Consider the following 21,087-nt stretch of genomic DNA (forward strand, 5'->3'; position numbering starts at 1 on the left):
AGATGATTTCATCACGTCTGACAAATTGGTTTATAAAAGGTGTTTTTGTGCATGTTTTGTGCGTCTTTCAAATAAAACAGAGAACATCTGTGTGTTTTATGACTCAGGCACACAATGTGAGGACTCAGTTTGACAAATTGTTTTATTTGATGGTTTTATTTTGTGTTTTTTTTATTATTTTTATTTTTTTTTTTTGTTTATTTTTTATTTTTTTTTTTGTTTGTTTTTTTATTGTTTTTTTTTTTTATTTTTTTTCTTAAATTTAGTTAAAGTTTTAATAATTTTGTTCTGTTTTTGTCATTTTATCAACTTTTTCTAATGTCCAAATAGTTGAATCAATTTTTATTTATAAATTTTAGTTTATTCAGTTTTAGTTGTTTTAGTACTTTAAGTTATACAAAATGAAAATGACAAATATTTGTGTCAGTTAACTGAAATATTACTTTTTCAATATTTCATTTAATGTTAAAAGTAACATTTTTGTGAATAGTTTTACTTAACAATAATAAATAAACAATACAACTTAACACAACAGAGAATGAAGTTTGCAATTACACATTTCTTTCCAAACTTTACTTTTACAGTTTATTCATTTCATAACAGAAGATTTGTTTAAAATGTGTCAGTAAGTTTAACTCATTCATTTCAGTTTAAATTCTGCATTTTTTGTTTCAGAAAGTACAGAATTACTGAGAAAATGAATATTCCAATTAGAATTTCTTTGCAAATCTATACAGTAGCCATGGAAATAAAACAAGGAACTAAAGGAAACCTTTTTATATCCGTCTGACAGCATGTTCCCCATGGTGTGCACCAGAAAGGAGAACTCGGGACGCTTCTCGAACTTCTCATCCCAACATTTCCTCATGACCTCATAACTGCAGAGGAACAAAACCACCAGCATTTACTCCAAATCTGCCCTCATTCATTCACAAAAGCCACAAGAACTTTCCAGAATCTCTTTTTAAAACAAACCTGGCTGTTACTGTGCACAATCTTAAGAGTGATTTACCAGATGAATATATAACTCAAGCATATGTGCAATAATAAGCATGCAGCCTGCAGGTTTATGTCACTTTGGTTCAGGTTAGTAGTAGAGGCAGTGAAACATACACGTCTTCGGAGGCGTACGAGGGTTTGGCCATGCGGTATCCTCTCTTCAGAGCGCTGTAGAACAACTCGTTCATGGGCAGGTCTGGATACGGGGTTCCTCCTGCAAAATCACCAATAAACACAGATTTTCACGTTTCAGTTTAGAAGGAGAAGGAGAAGAAGGAGAAGATATGATTTGGATTTTTTTACTGATTCAACAGTGAGCACTTGTGTTTAAAATTAACCGTTTTAAAGACAAAAAAAAACAAACATTACTTATGAATGAATTAATATCACTTTACAATAAGGTTTCAGTTGTTAAGTTGATTGCATTAGTTAACTACATTAATATGGACTAACAACAAAAAAATACTTCTAAAGAATATTTTAATCTTAGTTAATGTTCATCTCAACTTCTATTACACTGTTAATATCAAAAGTTGTATCTGTTATATTATTTAATGCTCCAGAGCTATCATGAACTAACAATGAACAGTTGTATTTTTATTAATGTTAACAACAATTAATAGTGTTATTTTAGTGTAACTGAGATACTATTTTTTTATGTGTATATTTTAGTTTTAAAGTTCAAGTAATTGTGCTTTTTTTGTGTGTTTTAATAATATTTTATATTATTATTTTTATACAATATATAAAAAATATTTATTATTTTTAGATAATATTTTTATATTTATATTTTTACACTACATCTATACCACTAGTACCATTCACATATTATCAAATGTGTTTTATTTATTTTTTTATAAGATTTCATACTTTCTATATATTTTAGTTTAAAATGTAATAATTTTGTTGTGTGTTTTTGTCTTTTTATAAAAAAAAATGATAATTTTATTATTATTTTTCAATATATCTCTATGGTATTTATTAATTTTCATTTATTCCATTTATTTATTTATTTATTTATTTGTTTATAAATGAAAATGAGAAATGTTGTTTAAATGAGAAATGTTTTTTCTGTTTTATTTTAAATAACCAAACAGTTTTATGGTTTAAGTTTTAATTAACAACAACAACAACATCAAAAACCCCTGATTTATGCATTTAGCAGATGCCTTATCCAAAGTGACAATCTATGCATGTTTTCAATGCATGCATGCCCTGGTAATCAAACCCATTCTTGCTCAGAACACACATTTCAGGTGTAACACATTATTGTTCATGCATGAAAGCATGCATGCATAGTCAGTGTGGAGAAATAATAAGCAAACGGACTGACCCAGAGTGAAAATCTCCCACAGTAAGATGCCGTAGGACCAGACGTCACTCAGCGTGGTGTACAGGTTATGAAAGATACTCTCCGGGGCCATCCACTTCAGAGGAAGAAACGTCTGCAGACAAACACACAGTCCCTTCAGTCAGCATCACAGTTTGTGTGTTGATTTTACTGTGCTTTATTATAGATACGGATATACGTACGCTGCCTTTGGAGATGTAGTTGTTGTCATGCATGATGTCTCTGGCCAGTCCAAAGTCACAGATCTTGGCCAGTTTGCCCTCACAGATCAAGACGTTTCTTGCTGCCAGATCCCGATGCACACACTGACAGACAGACAGACAGACAGACAGACAGACAGATGTTTTATTTATTCAAAGAACAAGGTTAGTCAGCTTACTGGGGATGCATTTCCAATTTCCGTCAGTAGATGGTGATGTGAGTTCATATTAAAACCTGCATTACAGACTCTTTCGGGTGGAAGGTGTAATTGAATTGATGTTATAATTCTAGGTCTAATCTTTAGAAATTTCAGTTAAGTTTAAACAATTATTTCTGTATTCTGTATTTTTACTGTTCATTTTATGTGAATTACATTGCTTTTCTACATCATCTAAATGAATCCATTGACTGGACTGCAAAAAAATAAAGTATTTAGTATTTTTGTCTTATTTTCCATTAAAAGTAAACATTTGTAAATTAAGATGAATTTGCTTTAGAACCAAAATGACTTTTTATATATCAATTTCAGTTTTTTTTCTGGAAAAAAAAAATGCTTAAAACACGAATAAATACAGAAAAATAGACTTAATTCAAAAATATTTTTTATTTTTCATTGTCAGATTGTCAGATATTTGTTCTTGTTTTAATCATAAACTCAATTCAATGTTTGGAAATTTTACTGATAATGAGGAAGAACATTATTTTTTACAGTTTAAATATTTGAATAATGACATTCTTGTATACACTTCCTTTATATGTGTGCATTTAGCTTTACCTCAGAGACAAAACTTTCACCAGGAAAAACAAAATCTCTTTTAGTGGACGTCTTAGATAAAGATTTAGGGTCTGAGTTTGTCTGTAGGCTTAATATTAAACAACAGAAGTCTATGATATGTGCTCATTTAGGTGTGTGTGTGTGTGTGTGTGTGTGTGGGACAGACACTCACGTTCTTTGAGGCCAAGAACTCCATGCCTTTGGCCACCTGATAACTGAAGCCCACAAGATCAGTGTAGCTCAGAACCGGAGAATCACTGATGACCAGAGACCGATCCACCCTGTGACCTGTGATAGACACACACTCATTGGATCTGATTACAAACACAAAAAGCATGCAGTGCCATGCTATTTTTTGTATCATTGCAAAGTTCTGATAACTTTGTGTTTAAGTATAAAACAATGACAAATACTGTATCTGTCAATGGGGTCAAAAAATAATCTTCATTCAAAAGGATAACAAGTAAATTTTTCTTAACCCACTGACATTTTATTCCTGTTTTAAGCATCAAGTCACTTAAATTTGAATTAGATTTTATTTTTATATTTTAATAATCATTTTCCCCCATTTTAATAGTTTTTATGAAAATGAATTAAAAATGTTGTTTTTAAAACTAGCTAAAATTAAATATATTTCAGTTTTTTATATTTTATTGTAGATTACATTTATTACAGTTTTTATATAATTTTTTTTTAGATTACATTTATTTTAAATATATGTATTTTTATAAGCCCGTGGACAGATTTTTTCTCTTTTTAAGCATAAACTATTTATATTTTGAATAAGATTTTATTTCTGTCATTAAATTGAGTTAAAGTTTCAGTCATTTTGTTGTCTGTTTTTGTCTCTTTATATATATTATATATATATATTTAGTATTTTTATTTTTTTTTTTTATTTTTATTTATTTTTAGATATTTCTCTTAATTTTTATTATTTTTATTTTTTTTTTTTAGTTTTTGTTATTTTAGTTGTTTAGTTTGTAATTTTTTTTCTAGTACAGTATGTCATTTTTGCTTCTCAAGTGAATATATCATGATTTAAGAATAAATAGATATTTCTACTGGAAAAAAGTCAAAAGTACAAAGCAATAAAATATTTTTGTTTTATGAGGGCTTTCTAATTCACCCTGATATCCTCTCAGCTTAAATTCAAACACATCTCAAACAATAAATAAATACCAAAATAAACTATGAGACTTTTAGTCATAATATTTAAATTGTACAGAAACCTCAAGTGTTTCATGAAGTTCAAGGCACATCCTGTCAGAGGAGGAAGTGAAACTTTAATGAGCATCAGTTATGAAAGAGATCTCTGTGTCACACATACGCCGTCTGTGCTCAACCTGAAGACCTTCACAGCAACACAGGGCCAAAGATCACACAGCGAGGCATGATGGGAGCTTTAGTAAAAAACTTTAGAGAAGCTTCCAGTACAAGGAGACGAGACTTAGTCTTACACAATGCTTTCAACTTCCTCTGAATCACCACAATATCACAATATTAAAACACAAATATAAATAAGGGCTGTTTGTTCATAATAACAATATCATGTGATGAATCAATTATATGCAAATTCATATAGATAAACCTGCTGATAATAAACCCTGTGACAGTCATTTCAGCAAATTAATGTTTTAAATATAGAAAAAAACCCTGCTTATTGTGATTAAATTATAAAATATATAAAACTGTGCTTTTTTAATTCCATTGCATTTTTAATAATATATTTAATTCATAATTTGATATAGGTGCCAGGGTGGTTGCTATAGGTGTTTCTAAGATGTTCTGAAATTGTTAATAGTGATGATTATTATTATTAATAAATGCAATGCAATTATAAGTTTTATGTCATTTTTATTTTAAATTAACATATTTGTTTTTTCTGAAATTATTGTTTATGAATAGAAAACTCAAAACAACAGCATTTATTTAAAACAGAAATCTTTTATAACTTTATAAATGACTGTAATGTCACTTGATCAATTTAATGCATTTCTTATTGTCCCCAAACTTTTAAACTTTTAAATCAGTTTCCACAAAAAAATGAATTTCAGAATTGATTATAATCAGAAATGTTTCTTATAATTATTATATAATCTATAATTTTTTTACTGTATATATTTTATCATTTATATTACATATATTATTATATATTATACATATATTTTTCTGAAATAGTTTATTGTGACTATTATTAATAATAAATTAAATAAAACACGCAGTTTTATATATTTTACATAAATTATAAAATAGCATAAAAGAGATTTGCACTTTTAATTGCATTGCATTTTAATATATTTCATTTATGATTGCATAATGTTATATAGGTGTCACTGTCTATATAGGGACTTTTTTTCAAATAACTGTTTTTTTTGTTTATTATGATTAATAAATGCAATTAACAATTTTATATGTTTTATAATTCATATTTTTATTTATAATTTTATAATTTATAATTTTATATAGATATTTAAGGTTTTCTAGGTGGTTGCTGTAGATGCTGTTCTAAGAAGGTACAATATGCGCTTTGAGAGGCTTGAAGCTGTAGTTGATCTGAAGGTCTGCAGGCAGCGGGTGGAGTTGTACCTTGCTCCTGGTAGATGTCTTGCTGGTAAGGAGACTCGTAGGGTGATGGCTGGATATCTGCGTACTTGATGGTGTCCGTGAGCTCCTGCATCGGCACGTATTCGGTCTGTTTGTCTATGGTCATGTCCATATATCCTCCATCACACTCGCTGCCGAACGACACGTATCTGCAGAGCACAGATATAAGACCTGATTACATTCGGACTACTTCATCACATGCTCCAGTTGAGCATGACTGATATTCACCACAGTATTTCATGTTCACTTTAAACATACACTACCGGTAAAAATGTTGGAATATTCTTCTTCTGCTCACCATTTCTGCATTTATTTGTTTAAACATACAGTAAAAACTGTTAATATTATTAATAATTAAATAGCTGTTTTCTATGCAAATATATTTTAATATGTAATATATTATTGTGATGCAAAGCTGAATTTTCAGCATCATTTCTCCAGTCTTCCGTTTCATGTGATCCTTCATAAATCATTCTGAAATGCTGATTTGCTGCTCAAAAAACATTTTTGATTATTATTAGTGTTAAAAACAGTTGTGCTGCTTCATATTTTAGTGGAAACTGTGAAACATTTTATTTTTCAGGATTCTTTGATGAATAAAAAAAAGTTCAAAAGAACAACATTTATTAGAAATAGAAATCTTCTGTAACATTATAAATACCTTACTGTCACTTTTGATCAATTTAACGCATCCTTAATGAATAAAAGTATTAATTTCCAAACTTTTGAATAGAAATGTATCATGGTTTCCACAAAAAAACGAAACATAGTAGAATGATTTCTGAAGGATCATGTGACACTGAAAACTGGAGTAATGTTGCTGAAAATTCAGCTTCGATTGCAGGAATAAATTACAATTTACAATATATTCACATAGGAAACAGTTATGTTAAATTGTAATAATATTTCACAATTTTTACTGTATTTTTAATCAAATAAATGCACAGTCTTGGTGAGCAGAAGAGACTTTCAGAAACTTTAAAAAAATCGTAATTCTTCCAAACTTTTCACTAATATGTGCAATAGAAGAATGAAATCACATGTTCATTGGTCACTCTTACTCTTTCCCGGTCGGCATATCGCTGTCGTTACAGATCTGGCTGCCGTTGACGATGTGGTTCTTGTCGGCGTAGTACTGGAGGAAGCTGTGCTTGTTCCTGTGCAGATAGTCAACCAGATCTCCATAGCGGCAGTATTCTGTCACCAGATACAGAGGACCTGCAGAGCAAATAAATAAATACACAACACACCTGAAAAGAACACATCAAAATATTTGACCTAAGTAGTTTAGCAGCTTTAAAGATCTAGGATAGTTTGACTGCTTAACCCCCTGCTGTCTGCTCACCGTTTTTGGTACAGGCGCCCAGCAGGTTGACGATGTTGAGGTGAGGACCCAGATGACTCATGATCTTGAGTTCAGACATCAGAGCTTGAGTCTCGCTCCTCCGAGCCGTCGCTGCAGTGAGCAGACACCATGATTAACTACAGCTACCAATCACACTCACATATGTGTGTATGTAACCGAGTGTCTCACACGCACATTTCAGCATTTTCACTGCCACTTTAGTAGCGGACTGGGAATGGCCGAGATCGTACGCCGTCGCCTCGACAACACGCCCAAATGCTCCAGATCCAAGTGTCCGACCTGAAGAAACACATGCATTTCAGTCCAAAAACATATGGACACGAGTGTTTTAAGCTTTTGCTAGGAAGCTGCTAAATAGTTGTTAAAGGAGACCTATTATGGCCGTTTTTACAAGATGTAATATAAGTCTCAGGTGTCCCCGGAATGCATCTGTGAAGTTAAGCTCAAAATACTGTACACCACAGATCAATTATTATTTCATTTTGAAAATGTCTATTTTGAGTGGAAGCATAAACACGCTGTTTTCGTGCATGTCTCTTTAAATGCAAATGAGCTGCCGCTCCCCGCCCCCTTTTCCAGAATAGGGCTGTGCCTTTACAGATGGTATTGCTGATACTCAGTGTTGCCAAGTCCAAGTGTCCACGGAATTGGGCTACTTTAACACTGTTGTTTTTGATGTTTGCGGGTTGGAGCGACCCCAATAACATCATATTTAGCCCCTGAAATGCGAATTTACCAGGGGAACACTGAGAAAAAACCTGTATTTTTAATGGGGTACCCCCCTCGAAAGCCAACTGGGTTAATTTTGAGTAGCAACTGGGCAGTTTTTATTGTGAAAACCTGGCAACCCTGATCAGTTTGGTTTTGATTATCATGTGCATAATAAACCATATTAGTTTAAACTTCTGATATATGGTTTTCTGAGTGCACACATCCGAAGCACGTGGACAGAAAGCAGCTGTCACACGGCATGTGAGTAATAAAAGTTCTTACACATCTTATTGCGCTTAAACACTCAAACACACACAAGTTAATGTTAAAAACGTGCACAAGTTAGAAAAATAGTCGGTTATGTCTGTGAAGGTAAACAGCTGGGAAAGAAATTGGCAGCAGCGTAATATACATTAAATTAATCAATAATCCATTGTCTCTTCTGAGGCTGGGACTCTAAACTGCATTCTGTGCTCGTCAGTGCAGCCAAAGACAAAACAGTTAGCAAGCTTTGCTCAAACTTTTGCCATGGAGTTGTCGCTTGTGAAAACACAATGCCGGCGCAGTGGGTGGAAACTTACAGATTAAGGGGCAGTAATATTATAATAAAATCCTCTTTCTATGTCACAGCGGTTTGTTTTTCACAAGCTTGCAGAGAAAGGCTTACCAAAAAAAATTTACTGGGTTGCTCTTTTTCACATTTTCTGGGTTGATAAATGCACCGGACACCCAATTATAGCACTTAAACATGGAAAAAGTCAGATTTTCATGATATGTCACCATTAAGATAATCAAGTATTTTTAACAGGAAAAGCTTCTATCTAAGTGTTTAGAAAAAACTCTAGGCTAGAGTAAGTGTGCACCGCTCTCACCCAGCACCAGACTGTCCCGCGACATCTCCCAGGCCAGGTCATAGGGCAGGTGAATGGGGTCGACGTAGATGTACTCGTGTCCATCCAAACTGACCGATTCAATCACCTTCCATCTGATTTCATAGCGTGGTTCTGCAGGGAAAACAACGTGGAGTTCCAGTTCAGGAATGTTAAATCTAAATGCTAAGTCTCAGTCTGACAGACAGGATGTGAGGTCACTGACCTTCCTCCACACAGCGATGAGGATGATGATGGATATAATGGCGATGACCACCAGTGCTAAGACTGCGGCGAGAACGGCCACTTGAGAAAAAAACGCTGGACAGAGAACACAGCTTTTATCAACTCAAAATCTTCATTAAAACACATTAAATACTGATTCTCACATCTTAAGTGTCATTTTCATAAAGAAACACCACTTTCTTTCACCATCCGGTCAAATACTAACAGACATCAGGTACATTCTTAAATAAAAATAATTAATAAATTAATTATTTACATTTAAATTAAGTGAATTTTGGATATTTTCAGTCATATAGAGGCATTAAATCATCCTGATTTTATCATGACAGTATGGTTTATCACTGATGTCTTGTGTTATTTCTTTCTCACTGAATATCCAGTTTACTTTCAAATATGTCAAAACTAAAAAGTAAAATGGGACTAAAAGTTAAAATGTTTAAGGTGACAAAATCAAGACAACTAGGCTCCATATCATATATAGTGTCAATAAAAAGTTCCTGTAAACTGATGAAGAACTATAGAGACAGGAAATTACATCAGTCAACAATAACCTCAATAAATAAACTACAAAATAATTAAGGATGCTTATCAAGTCATTTTTTCAATATAAAGAAAAAATACATTTATTTATTATGCTAGTATTTCTGTTTAAATTAAACTACATTTTTGTATTTTCATTGTTTTTGTATTTATTTTTTAATTATAATGAATTTTTGTATTTTCAATTACTGTTCTTGTCAGGTATTACATAACATATATCAGTTATTTTATAAATAAACTAATATATATATATATACAATTAAATTAAATTTAATAAAATTTTTGTGTGCATCGTCTATCTGTTGTGCTATAAATATCATATCACTTTTATAGCATATCACTTTAATGCTGTAAATATTTTTTTTTTTCTTTTCATTTTTACATTTTCAATCACTTGTCACATAGAGACATGTTTAACTATCCAATCAATCAATAAATGGGAAACAAGTATTTTTTTTGTTAAATAAAAATAAAAAATAAATTGATGTTACGTTGTTTATTTAAAATAAAATAAAATAAAATAAAATAAAATAAAATAAATTGTTTGTGTATTTCCAATCACTTTTCACATAGAGGAAAAAGAGACTGGATAGGTTTCACTAATTAATCATGTCCGGTGCTACTTTTTTCTCATTGAATATCCATTTCACATTAAAATATGTTGAGTTATTATAGTAAAATGGGACGAGACAAAAGGCTGATGTTGACTTTAAATCAAGCCGGCTCGGCTCATATATAAGACTGTGGTCTCATGTACAGAGTCAATAAGAAGCGTTTCCCGCAGCTTTGGCAGGTGTTTGTGTTTCTGCTTTTTCTCACGGCTGAACCAGTATCAGGTTCTCAATGAGCTCAACGGGTTTCACGCCGCATTCACGGCGCTAATGAAAGCAGTCCTGGAGGATCATGGCTTTACAGCCAAAGTCCTTCTGTGTTTGATCTCCACGGGTGCTGCTCCATTCAGCAGACTCTCAGTTCACACATTCACAAAGAGGCTTTAACACACACACACACACACACACACACACACACACACACACACACACACACACACACACACACACACTGCACACACACCAGTTACTCTGATGTGACCTCTGGGTCTCTGGCTCGAGCTCCTCTCTCGTTGCGGGCCTCGCAGCGGATGGTGAGCAGCTGCGGCCGCAGGAGAGTCACCTGACTGTGCACCTGGTGGATCTTGCGTGTGATGTTGTAGCTGACGTTAGTCTGGATGGTGACTTTCTCAGGATCCTCCACCAGGGGGCTCCACGCCACACTTCTGTTACTGCACCTGATGACACCAGACAAGAATACTAGTGTACTGATTACTGCATACTGTACAGAATATACTGCATTCTACCTACTTAAGAAAAAAATAACTATATACATATGTGTGTGTGTATATATATATATATATATATTACTGCATGCTACCTACTTAAGAAAAAATAACTATATACTAATATTATAAATATTAAAGGTTGCAGTGTTTTTCCCCATTTTCTGTAAATTAAATTATTTCATATTTTCATAATAAGTAAATAGTAATTTAAACCTATTTATCATTATAAAATTAAAATATTATCATAATAAGTGAAGTAATTTCATTCGCAAATAAATCATTTTAAAATTAAATTACATGTGTAATTTATTATTTAATTAGTTTAACATTTTAATTATTAATTTAATATTTTAATAGTTTGATTATTATAGAGAAAACGTGTACATTTTGTGTATACAGTGGTTACATACCGTAGGTACTGAGTATTATGTCATGCAATTATGAATCTACCCAAAGACATAAAAAATTGAAATATGAATACTTTATATAATATGTACTTTTATAATAGCACAAAGACCATTTACAAACCAGAACAAACACACCCAATAATATACATGCATTATATATGTTAATTCTGCGCCCTCATAAGTGTGCTGCACCCTTGAAGAGGTGTGCGCTAATGGCCGTTACAGCATGTCTGCTATATATTATTCATACAGAAGTATTTCTGTGCAGCGTTTGGATCGGATCGACTGTTTGCCTTCATTACGCTGATGTGTGTGTTTATGTAATGCTTTCTGAGTGCTGTGCAAACTCGTCAGCTTTATATTTACTCATCTCGCAAACAGCTTGTATTAAATATGAATGAGAGCCATTTAAGGGGAAAATTTTTTAAATGTTGGCTGATAATCTTGTATTGCATCTCATATGCTAAACACAGTATGTGCTGCTCAACAAATACACAGATTCATATAAGATGTATTTGTGATGGTGAAGATGATGATGAAGGGGTGTCATTCATTACTTGGGCATGTGGTCACAGCTGAACCATTGAATGCTGGGAGATGGCACTCCCTCCGCCACACAGGTGACCGCATGCTTCTTACCCGGCAGCTGATGGTCAGAGAGTTCAGTTATCTGAGGAGGAACTACAGAGACAGGAAGTGACATCAGTAAAACCTCACAGAACAAATGAGAAAATGACTGATCAAGAAGCTTAAAGGTGAACAGCCATTTTTAAATACAAGTAATGAGTAATATATGTGTTTATTATTTAAATCTAACAAATTAAATATTGAATTCAATATTAATTTATACTGAACTAAGTATAAAATGACATATTTAAATGTATAAAATGAATTAATATTTTAAATATTAGATTAAACTATTAAAATACTAAATTAAATTATCAAATAAATACATTAAACAAATTACATTTTTTATTACATTTTAATTACATTATTTTAATGTTTCATTTGTTTAATTTTTATACAAAAATATCAAATTAATTATCAAATAAATTCCCTGTAATAAAATTCAACTAATTGTTAAATTGTAATTACATTTAACAAATGAAATATTAATAAAATCAACAATTTAAATATTAAATAAAGTTAAATTAATTATCAAATAAATACAAATAAATAAAAAATGTAATTCAACTAATTATGTATTTCATGTAATTATTTTATTAAATTGTTTATTTTTTTATTATGTTAAATTTTTTATTTAAATATGTTTATTTAAATATTCGATTAAATTAAACAATTAACATATTAAACTAAGTTAAATTATTTGTAAAAATACATTTCAATTTTAATTAAACTATTTAAATATTATTACATGTGTAATTACATTTAACTAAATATTTAGTTCGGTATTGAATTACATTAAATTAAACAAATTGAATAGTAAACATATATATTTGGTCAATAAATTTGAATTAATGAACAAAAAAAAAGTAATGAAATGAAATTCAATTTAATAATCCCAGCAGCTGGTGTTATTTTCGGTCCAGACCTGAACGGGTGTCTGTTTTCAGGAAATGGGGGTGGTGTGTAAATAGATGTCAAACTGTCTCACCTTTCACCTCTAGGTCAAAGCTCATCTCTTTAATGTCATCTTGGTTTTGGACAGTGACGGTGTAGAGACCCATCTGCTCCAGTCGGATCCTGACCAGGGTCAGTGTGCTGACAAACCTGCAGCAGATCCGGAGCACACAGAGTCTGAGATCCAGTGGAAAGCTTGAGTGTTGTTTAATAGAGAGAATCTTTACCCGGTCTCTTGTTCCTGTCTGGTGCTGTGTCCTCTGATAGCAGCGCCGTCTTTAGTCCACTGCACGCTGGGTTTGGGATATGCCTCGATCTCCACCTTCAGCTCCACGTTTTCTCCAAGCTGTGCTGAGACGTTCCTACCCAGATGTGAAGAAAGAGCCACGAATCCTTTCTCTACAGACAGACAGATGAAAATATTGTTAATACAAAGGATCAGGACAAGTTTAATACTATGAGCAACAGTAGTAATACTTCTTGTCAACATGCACAACTTATAATTACATATACATAATTGTTCAAAAGTTTGGGATGAGCCAAGAAATTAATACTTTTATTTAGCAAGGATGCATTAAAAGTGGTCAAGAGTGACAAAAAAAATTACATTTCAAATAAATGCTGCTCTTTTGAACTTTTGATTCATCAAAGAATCCTGAAAAATAAAATGTTTCTCGGTTTCTACAAAAATATGAAGCAGCACAACTGTTTTCAACATTGATAATAATCAGAAATGTTTCTTGAGCAGCAAATCAGCATATTAGAATGATTTCTGAAGGATCATGTGACACTGAAGACTGGAGTAATAATGCTGAAAATTAACTTTCTTAATTACATTTTATAAACTTTTAACATAGAAAACAGCTACTTTAAATAATAATAAGATTTCACATTTTTATTACTTTTACTGCATTGTTTAATCAAATAATTGCAGCATAAAACACTTTAAAAGCATTAAAAATCTCCCCGACCCTAAACTTTTGAAAGCTAGAGTATCAAATTATGACTTGATCTTATAAGCAGGACAGAGTGAGTTTTGCTTGCTCATCTTTCTACATAATCTATTTAAGATTCCATAAGTGAGCTCTCGCTTGCGGCTGGTAGATCGTAATCGAAGGTTCAGGTGCTAAAAGCACTTTCTTCATAAAGGCCTGCCTGCAGTCGCTGCATCCTGTGTGTGTGTGTGTGTGTGTGTGTGTGTGTGTGTGTGTGTAAGTGCTGCGGACGCTTGAACAGAGATCCGCATTGATCTACAGTCAGTTCCTGTGACTCTCTGGGGTTTCTGTGTACGGCTGTGGCTTCATCGTGTCAAACACAAACATAACTCCTTCCTTCAGCAGAAGGTCTGATTCACACGCAGCCTTTCCCCCGTGACGAGAGCAAACACCATCACAAGAAATGCTGTGAGACTGAGCTCTTGTTGTAAAGGGACGGCTGTTGATTGAATTAAGGCTTGCATCAAAGCATCATTGAAAACACACCACCCAGATTTTGCAGCTCAGATGATGAAGGCTGCTCTTCATACAGCTCTGCGTTTACCGGAAAGCTGCACAAAATGTGCTGACCAGTGTTATTTAGTATCGTTGGTATTTTTATTAATATTTTATATTAGTTTTCATTAGTGCTGTCAAACGATTAATTGCGATTAATCAAATTCAAAATAAAAGTTTTTGTTTACATAATATATGTGTGTGTGCTGTGTATATTTATTATGTATATATAATTACACACACATACAGTATATATTTTGAAAATATTATTTGCATGTATATATTTATATTTATATTATATATAAATATTTTTATTATACAAATAAAACATTTTTCTTAAATATATACATGCATGTGTGTGTGTTTATATATACATAATAAATACATAATAAATATACACAGTACACACACATATATTATGTAAACTTTTATTTTGGATGAATTAAAACTGAACTGAATTAAAATTTAAAAAAGTTTTTTACTTTTTTTTCATTTAAAGTTTTTTCATGTAAGGAAAGGTTTTCATGGTTTTAGCTTTAATAACCCTGTTGTTGACCTTAACTGATTCGAGAAGCCAGACTATTCTATATTTTATGTAAATGTGATGCCTCTGCAGCTCTTACCCAGTACAGTGATGTTAATACTGGCTGAAGCTCTCTGGTTCTGCACACCCTCATGCACGTGACAAACATACTGTCCTGATCTGTCCACAGACACGTCTGTGATGTTGAGAAAGGACCGCATGCTCATGGACGACAGGATGTCAGTCAAGGGCTCAATGTCTCCCACCTGAGGGGCAAAACATGTGGGGCTTCAGTGTCAGAAATCAACTTTTCCATTAGCATGCAGTATTTGCTCCTGTAAACTGATTTTCAGGGGTATTTATTTTCTTTTAACAGATTTTTTTTAATAATATAAACATTCTAAACTGATTAAATTATTTTTAATTAAATAAATCAATTAATTAATACATTTTTATGTTAATTATTTTTTTTTTTGATGTTTTTAAAAACTAATTCGGAATAATTAGGATTTGTTTTATTATTTATTTTTAATTTATTATATAATATAAATTTTTTTTAATGTTTCAAAACTAACCCAAAACCTCCTTAACTTCTTACTCTGGTGTACATTTACATTTAAATATTTGGCAGGCACTTTAAAAATAATCTTCCTTCCTCAGTATTTTTGACTTGTTTTCCAGTACAAATATCTGAACATCCTTAAAATAAGATACATTTACTTTCAAAAGCAAAATTACTTAAGATTTTGTTTCTGCAAAATGTATTGAAATTAAGTAAGTTTATGTTTAAAACAATAAAAGCAAAACAAGATTATTTTTCACATTTTTAAGCATAATAAAAAAAAAAAAAAAAAAAAATAATAAAAAAACAGAAAACAAGACTTCATATCTAAAGTCATTTTGTGTCTTGATTTAAGAATGGGTAGATATTTGTACTGGAAAACAAGACAAAAATACTGATAAAGTACTCTGAAACAGCAAACCTGAATGGAGTAAACCAGCAATCCACCTCAAGTGAATTCAAAACCAGAAATGAGAAGATATTCATTCTGCAAATGTGCATAAACTAGAGCTACAATCTCTGCTCTGCTGTCTTTATTCAGCTTCTCACTTCCTTCCCCATCGTTTTTGATTTCTCTCTTAATAAAAACACGTGTTCCTCACGAAGGTGTGGCTGCACATCTTGAGCTCATTTCAACATGTGGAGCTTCTCACGGGAGCGCTAAGTGCTCGAGAAAATAACGGAAACAAAGAATTGAGCCCACTCACGTCTTTGTGGGGAAAGTCCCAGGAGAAGAAGACGAGCTCCACGCCGTGAACGGTGCAGTTGACGTTCAGCGTCTCGCCCTGTTTCAGGACCGTTTTGGAGGCGTTGATGTAGGGATCCAGAGCATCGGGAGCTGAAGCCATGTGTGTGAAAGAAAGAACAAAAACGGCTATTGTTTGATAGAAAACAAATCATCTGCTGTGTTTATGATAGACTCGGTCCGCTTAATGATGACACAGATGTGCAACACATGGACTCTCTCCATGATTTAACTGTCTTACAAATACAAGTGGAAAGAATATGGTGAGCGTTTGAACTCGAAACAGCAAATAATCGTATAGATTTCGTATAACAAAGTCATTTTGTTTATCAAGCAAATGCATCTTGATTAAAGAATATTTAAAATATGTGTGCGGAAATACTGTACATGACAAAAATACTGAGAAAGAAGGTCATTTTTGGCAGTAAAGAAAATAATGAGATTAAATGGAGAGCAAACTTCTGTTGTCATCTCAGATTTGCAAAAACAATAATCTCAATATTTTATTGCTCCATACTTTTACTGGATGATGAGTAGTGACTTATTTTATTCTGTCTTGAACATTTGAGACAAAGTTGATACATGAAGCACAACTGGAAATATCTGTAAATCTACTGAACAACAAATTAACAACATTTGAGCAAAAAAAGACCCTTTTAATAATATAAAAAAAGTATTGGATCAAGATGCAATGGTACCAAATATACTGAAGACATAGAAGCTGATGGACTCTTTCTCCTCTCCGTTTAGCTCTCCTTTGCATTTGTAGGTTCTGTCCTCCAGGGCGGCGGTGAAGCCCACGCTGGGGTTGTACGAACCCTCCACCATTGTCTCTGAGTCACTCTCGTACAGCGTGACGTTTATCCGGGGATTTGTCACCGGACATGGGATCGTGCCTTCTTCTCTCGTCTTAGTCACCATTAAATGATCGTTCTCCAGGAACCACACCTCAGGATCTGAGGAGGACAGCATCAGTGAATCAGTGTGTGTGTGGACAAATGAATGCATAAGTATATAAATGCATGAGTAAATGAACAAATCAATTCATGTAGGCCTCAAATGGATGGATGCATGAGTGAATGAACAAATAAATCACTGTGAGAATCAAATAAATAAATACATAAGTGAATGAATGAACAAATCAGTATGAGTAATAATGAATGAATGAATGACTTCATTAAATCAATGTGAGAATCACCAAATGAATGAACGCATGATTGAGTGAGTGAACAAACAAATCAATGATAGAATCAATAAATGAACGAATGCATGAGTGATTAAACAAATAAATCACTGTGAGAATATAATAAATAAATGCATAAGTGAATGAACGAACAAATCAATATGAGAAATAATAAATGAATGAATTCATGACTTCATTAAATCAATGTGAGAACCCCCAAATGAATGAACGCATGATTGAGTGAGTGAACAAACAAACAAATCAATGTAAGAATCAGTAAAGGAATGAATGCATGAGTGAATGAACAAATAAATCTTTTTGAGGAACAATAAATGAATACACAAATAAATGAAAAAAAAAAAACAATGAATATGGAAGTGGGTAAATAAATCAATAAAATTCACACAACATTATATAAATGAGAAAAATCACATTCAAAACTACCTAAAAACATGTTTTGATGTTAAAATCAGCATTTCTAATGTTCAAACGATCAAATAAATGATATCTTTTGTTTTTACATTTGCACTTTTTTAAACTCAACCTACTATTAGTTAAGCAAACAAATTCGTTTTAAATCTTTTCATGAGTTCTCACCAGGCACAAAGATGGCCACCTCTCTGGTCTCGTCTGTCCCGTTCTCTGAACACACATAAACGCCCGTGTGTCTCCACGTCACCTGCTCCAGACGGAGAACGCTGGAGGAGGAACTTGGCTTCTCGACGTGGAACTCCGGCACTTTCTCGTCCCGCTTGAAGCTCCAGGTGACGTCGTTCCAGCCGGAGCAGGTGATGCTGAAGGAGGAGTTGATGGAGAGGACTTCCTGAGAGATGCTGGGACTGAGCTCCAGACCTGAGCTACCCAGACAGAGCAGGAGCAAACCTGCACACAAACCAGCATTCAGACTTAAACAATACTGCTCCACAACCACTCAAGGTGTGCAGAAATCATTTAAGAAAAACAAATGTCAGGTTTCCGCCATGCAGAGAATTTCTGAATAAACATCTGAATGTAATTTGTTGTTAATTATAACCATATTCTTTCGCATGCATTGCTCAATTTTTAATATTCTGGGTTATTTTGCTTCTACAACATGTCTTTGTTCAAACATTTTATCTATTTGCATCTGTAGATTTCAATTACAATAACCTAATTTATCAAAATTTTAAGGTAGGTTATAAGGCAAAAGCACTACAGGCAAAACACTGGTTAATTTTACGATTTTAAACTATTTTGCTTCTGTAACATGTCTTGTTTCAAAAGAGTTGAAAGACACATCCAAAATACACATTCAAGCTTTTATTTTATTACACTTTATCTATTTGCAGCAGGCACAGTTTGTTTTTAATAACCAAAAGTGTGAAAAAAGCAGTAAAAGAAAGCCTTCTGGGTTCTATACATTAAATGAGTCATGTGCAGAATATACTGAGCTTTAGGTTTGAGTTTATTTGGCTAAGTCTTGACAGTAACATTATTTGGGGGGTTTGTTTAGTCTGTTACCTGTTGTCATGGCAGTCAGTTGGGACCGGCTGAAACTCTTCATGCTGTCTTCCAGAGCAGGACACGTTTAGACTCTGCAGACGGAAGGAAAACAACTCAGGATTGATTCGCCTCAAAGCTAAAGGAAACAGCAATCTTACCAAACTCAGCTCAACATTTATTTTTACAAAAGAGAAAATTCACTAAAATGTGACAAAGTTCTTTTAAAAACTCATGCAGTCATGAGTTTACCACTGTATTTCCACGACAGGATCTTTAACTTTGACTAGATGTGCCTAAAAACTCATGCAGTCATGAGTTTATTGTTTTATTTACGAGACGTGTTTTTTTACTTTGAGTTGGTGTGCATGTGTCGTTTCTCACACAGGCTTCATGTTTGGAAAAAGCTGTTATTGTTGCATTTTTCACTGCGGCACAGTCACTGGCATCTAATGTGGTCACGGTGAGCATCCCAACAAAACAACAGCAAAATAAAATAAAATAAAATAAAATAAAATAAAATAAAATAAAATAAAATAAAACAAAACACTTCTCCACAACAATACACATGATTTGGGGAATCAGTCCTGCAGGACTATGAACAAACTCAACATTAATAGTGTTATTAGAGAAAAAAAAAATCACTACTTAAAATAAACATTAACTGAAATAAAATAAAATAAAATAAAATAAAATAAATTAAAATTAAATAAATTAAATTAAAATAATATAAATTAAATTAAATAAAATTAAATTAAATTAAAATTTATTTTTAAGTTTTTTGTTAAGGTTATATTTATTTCTCATCTTTGATTAGGTAAAATTTTTAAGTACTAAAGTAAGTAACTTGTAAATAGTAGTAAAAATTAAATTTAACGAATTTATGAATAAATATGACAATAAAAAATCTATATGGACATTTAAAAATAACAAAAACAGAAAAAAATTACTAAAACATAAACTAAAATTAAAGTGAAAACAAAAAATAAAAACATCTAATTCAAAATATTTACAAAATAGTATCAATGTTACTAAAACAACGCTGGTTAGTGTTAATACATAGAGGTTTGATCACATTATTATCTGCACTAGTAGTACTAGTAAGGACTGACTTGCACAACTAATAAAGATGTCTGAATAACTAGGTTTGGTCGGATTATTATCTGCACTAAGCCACAACTAATAAAGATGTCTGAATAAGTATCTTTCAGTGCTTCTAAAACTGCATGTACACATTAAAGTTTAAAGGAACGGTCTAATTATGAGAGATTTTGATCCCTTTCAAGGTGTTCTAGAGATCATTCACAGAGGTCACAAAAGACCCAAATCCTCCAGGATGTGTGTGTGTGTGTGTGAGTAAGTAAACACTAGGGTTAATCACTAGCGTTGTTGTGGGTGGAAATGGCCAGACGGATGGATGGAGTGGGGGTGGGTGTTTAGAGGTCTGGAAACAGTTAAAGCTGGATCACTGGGTGCAAAATCAGGGTGGGAAAACTTGAGAGGGCGGAAGAACATATCGGAGAGAAGAGGCGGAGGGCAAAAAAACGGAGGAGGACTCCTTCGAGGGAGTCGCAGGAAAAAGAGTGAAATGCGTAACTCTGGAGAAATGTTCTTAACTCAAACAAGATGTTCGGCAAGGTGATCTAATCATGACTATTTTTAGCAACACAATTAAACTCAAGAGTTGCTTCATGAAATGAAGCAGATAACTTACAACAAGAAATCATCCTCCCGCTCTAATAAACTTGAGGCAAGACACAACTCTAATGTAGTCTATTAACCTGGGGTGTCTTGCCTTAAAATTAAAATTTTGTCATTAATCACTCACCCTCATGTCGTTCCAAACCCGTAAATATTATAAGATATTTTGGATGAACACCGGGAGGCTTGTGACTGTCCCATAGCAAATAACAGTGTCAAGGTCCATAAAAGGTATGAAAGTCATCGTCAGAATACTCCATCTACCATCAGACGGGCAATCTGAGTTAAATGAAGCGATAGGAACACTTTATGTAAGCAAAGAAAACAAAAATAACGACTTTATTCAACAATTCTTTTGTCAACAGTCTCCTCTGTGTCTCTCCATATCACCGTATGCTGCGTATGCTCTTCT

General features: G+C 32.7%; 1 protein-coding gene across 1 annotated transcript in view; it reads right to left on the reverse strand.

The window, feature by feature from the left end:
• LOC109046273 (platelet-derived growth factor receptor beta-like) overlaps window positions 1-19,058 on the reverse strand; it is a 23,562-nt gene extending 4,504 nt beyond the window's left edge. Inside the window, 20 exon segments of the mRNA XM_042737929.1 lie at window positions 773-878; window positions 1,114-1,213; window positions 2,333-2,444; window positions 2,533-2,655; window positions 3,499-3,614; window positions 5,916-6,082; window positions 6,995-7,151; window positions 7,279-7,389; window positions 7,474-7,578; window positions 8,883-9,014; window positions 9,102-9,200; window positions 10,736-10,953; window positions 11,969-12,092; window positions 13,027-13,142; window positions 13,220-13,391; window positions 15,106-15,271; window positions 16,275-16,405; window positions 17,011-17,268; window positions 18,093-18,377; window positions 18,996-19,058. Coding sequence (XP_042593863.1) covers window positions 773-878; window positions 1,114-1,213; window positions 2,333-2,444; window positions 2,533-2,655; window positions 3,499-3,614; window positions 5,916-6,082; window positions 6,995-7,151; window positions 7,279-7,389; window positions 7,474-7,578; window positions 8,883-9,014; window positions 9,102-9,200; window positions 10,736-10,953; window positions 11,969-12,092; window positions 13,027-13,142; window positions 13,220-13,391; window positions 15,106-15,271; window positions 16,275-16,405; window positions 17,011-17,268; window positions 18,093-18,377; window positions 18,996-19,038 — 2,841 coding nt within the window. The 5' untranslated portion in view covers window positions 19,039-19,058.
• Between the last annotated feature and the right edge of the window lie 2,029 nt (window positions 19,059-21,087).

Source organism: Cyprinus carpio, chromosome B14 (genome assembly GCF_018340385.1).
Source record: "Cyprinus carpio isolate SPL01 chromosome B14, ASM1834038v1, whole genome shotgun sequence".
Lineage (NCBI taxonomy): Eukaryota > Metazoa > Chordata > Actinopteri > Cypriniformes > Cyprinidae > Cyprinus > Cyprinus carpio.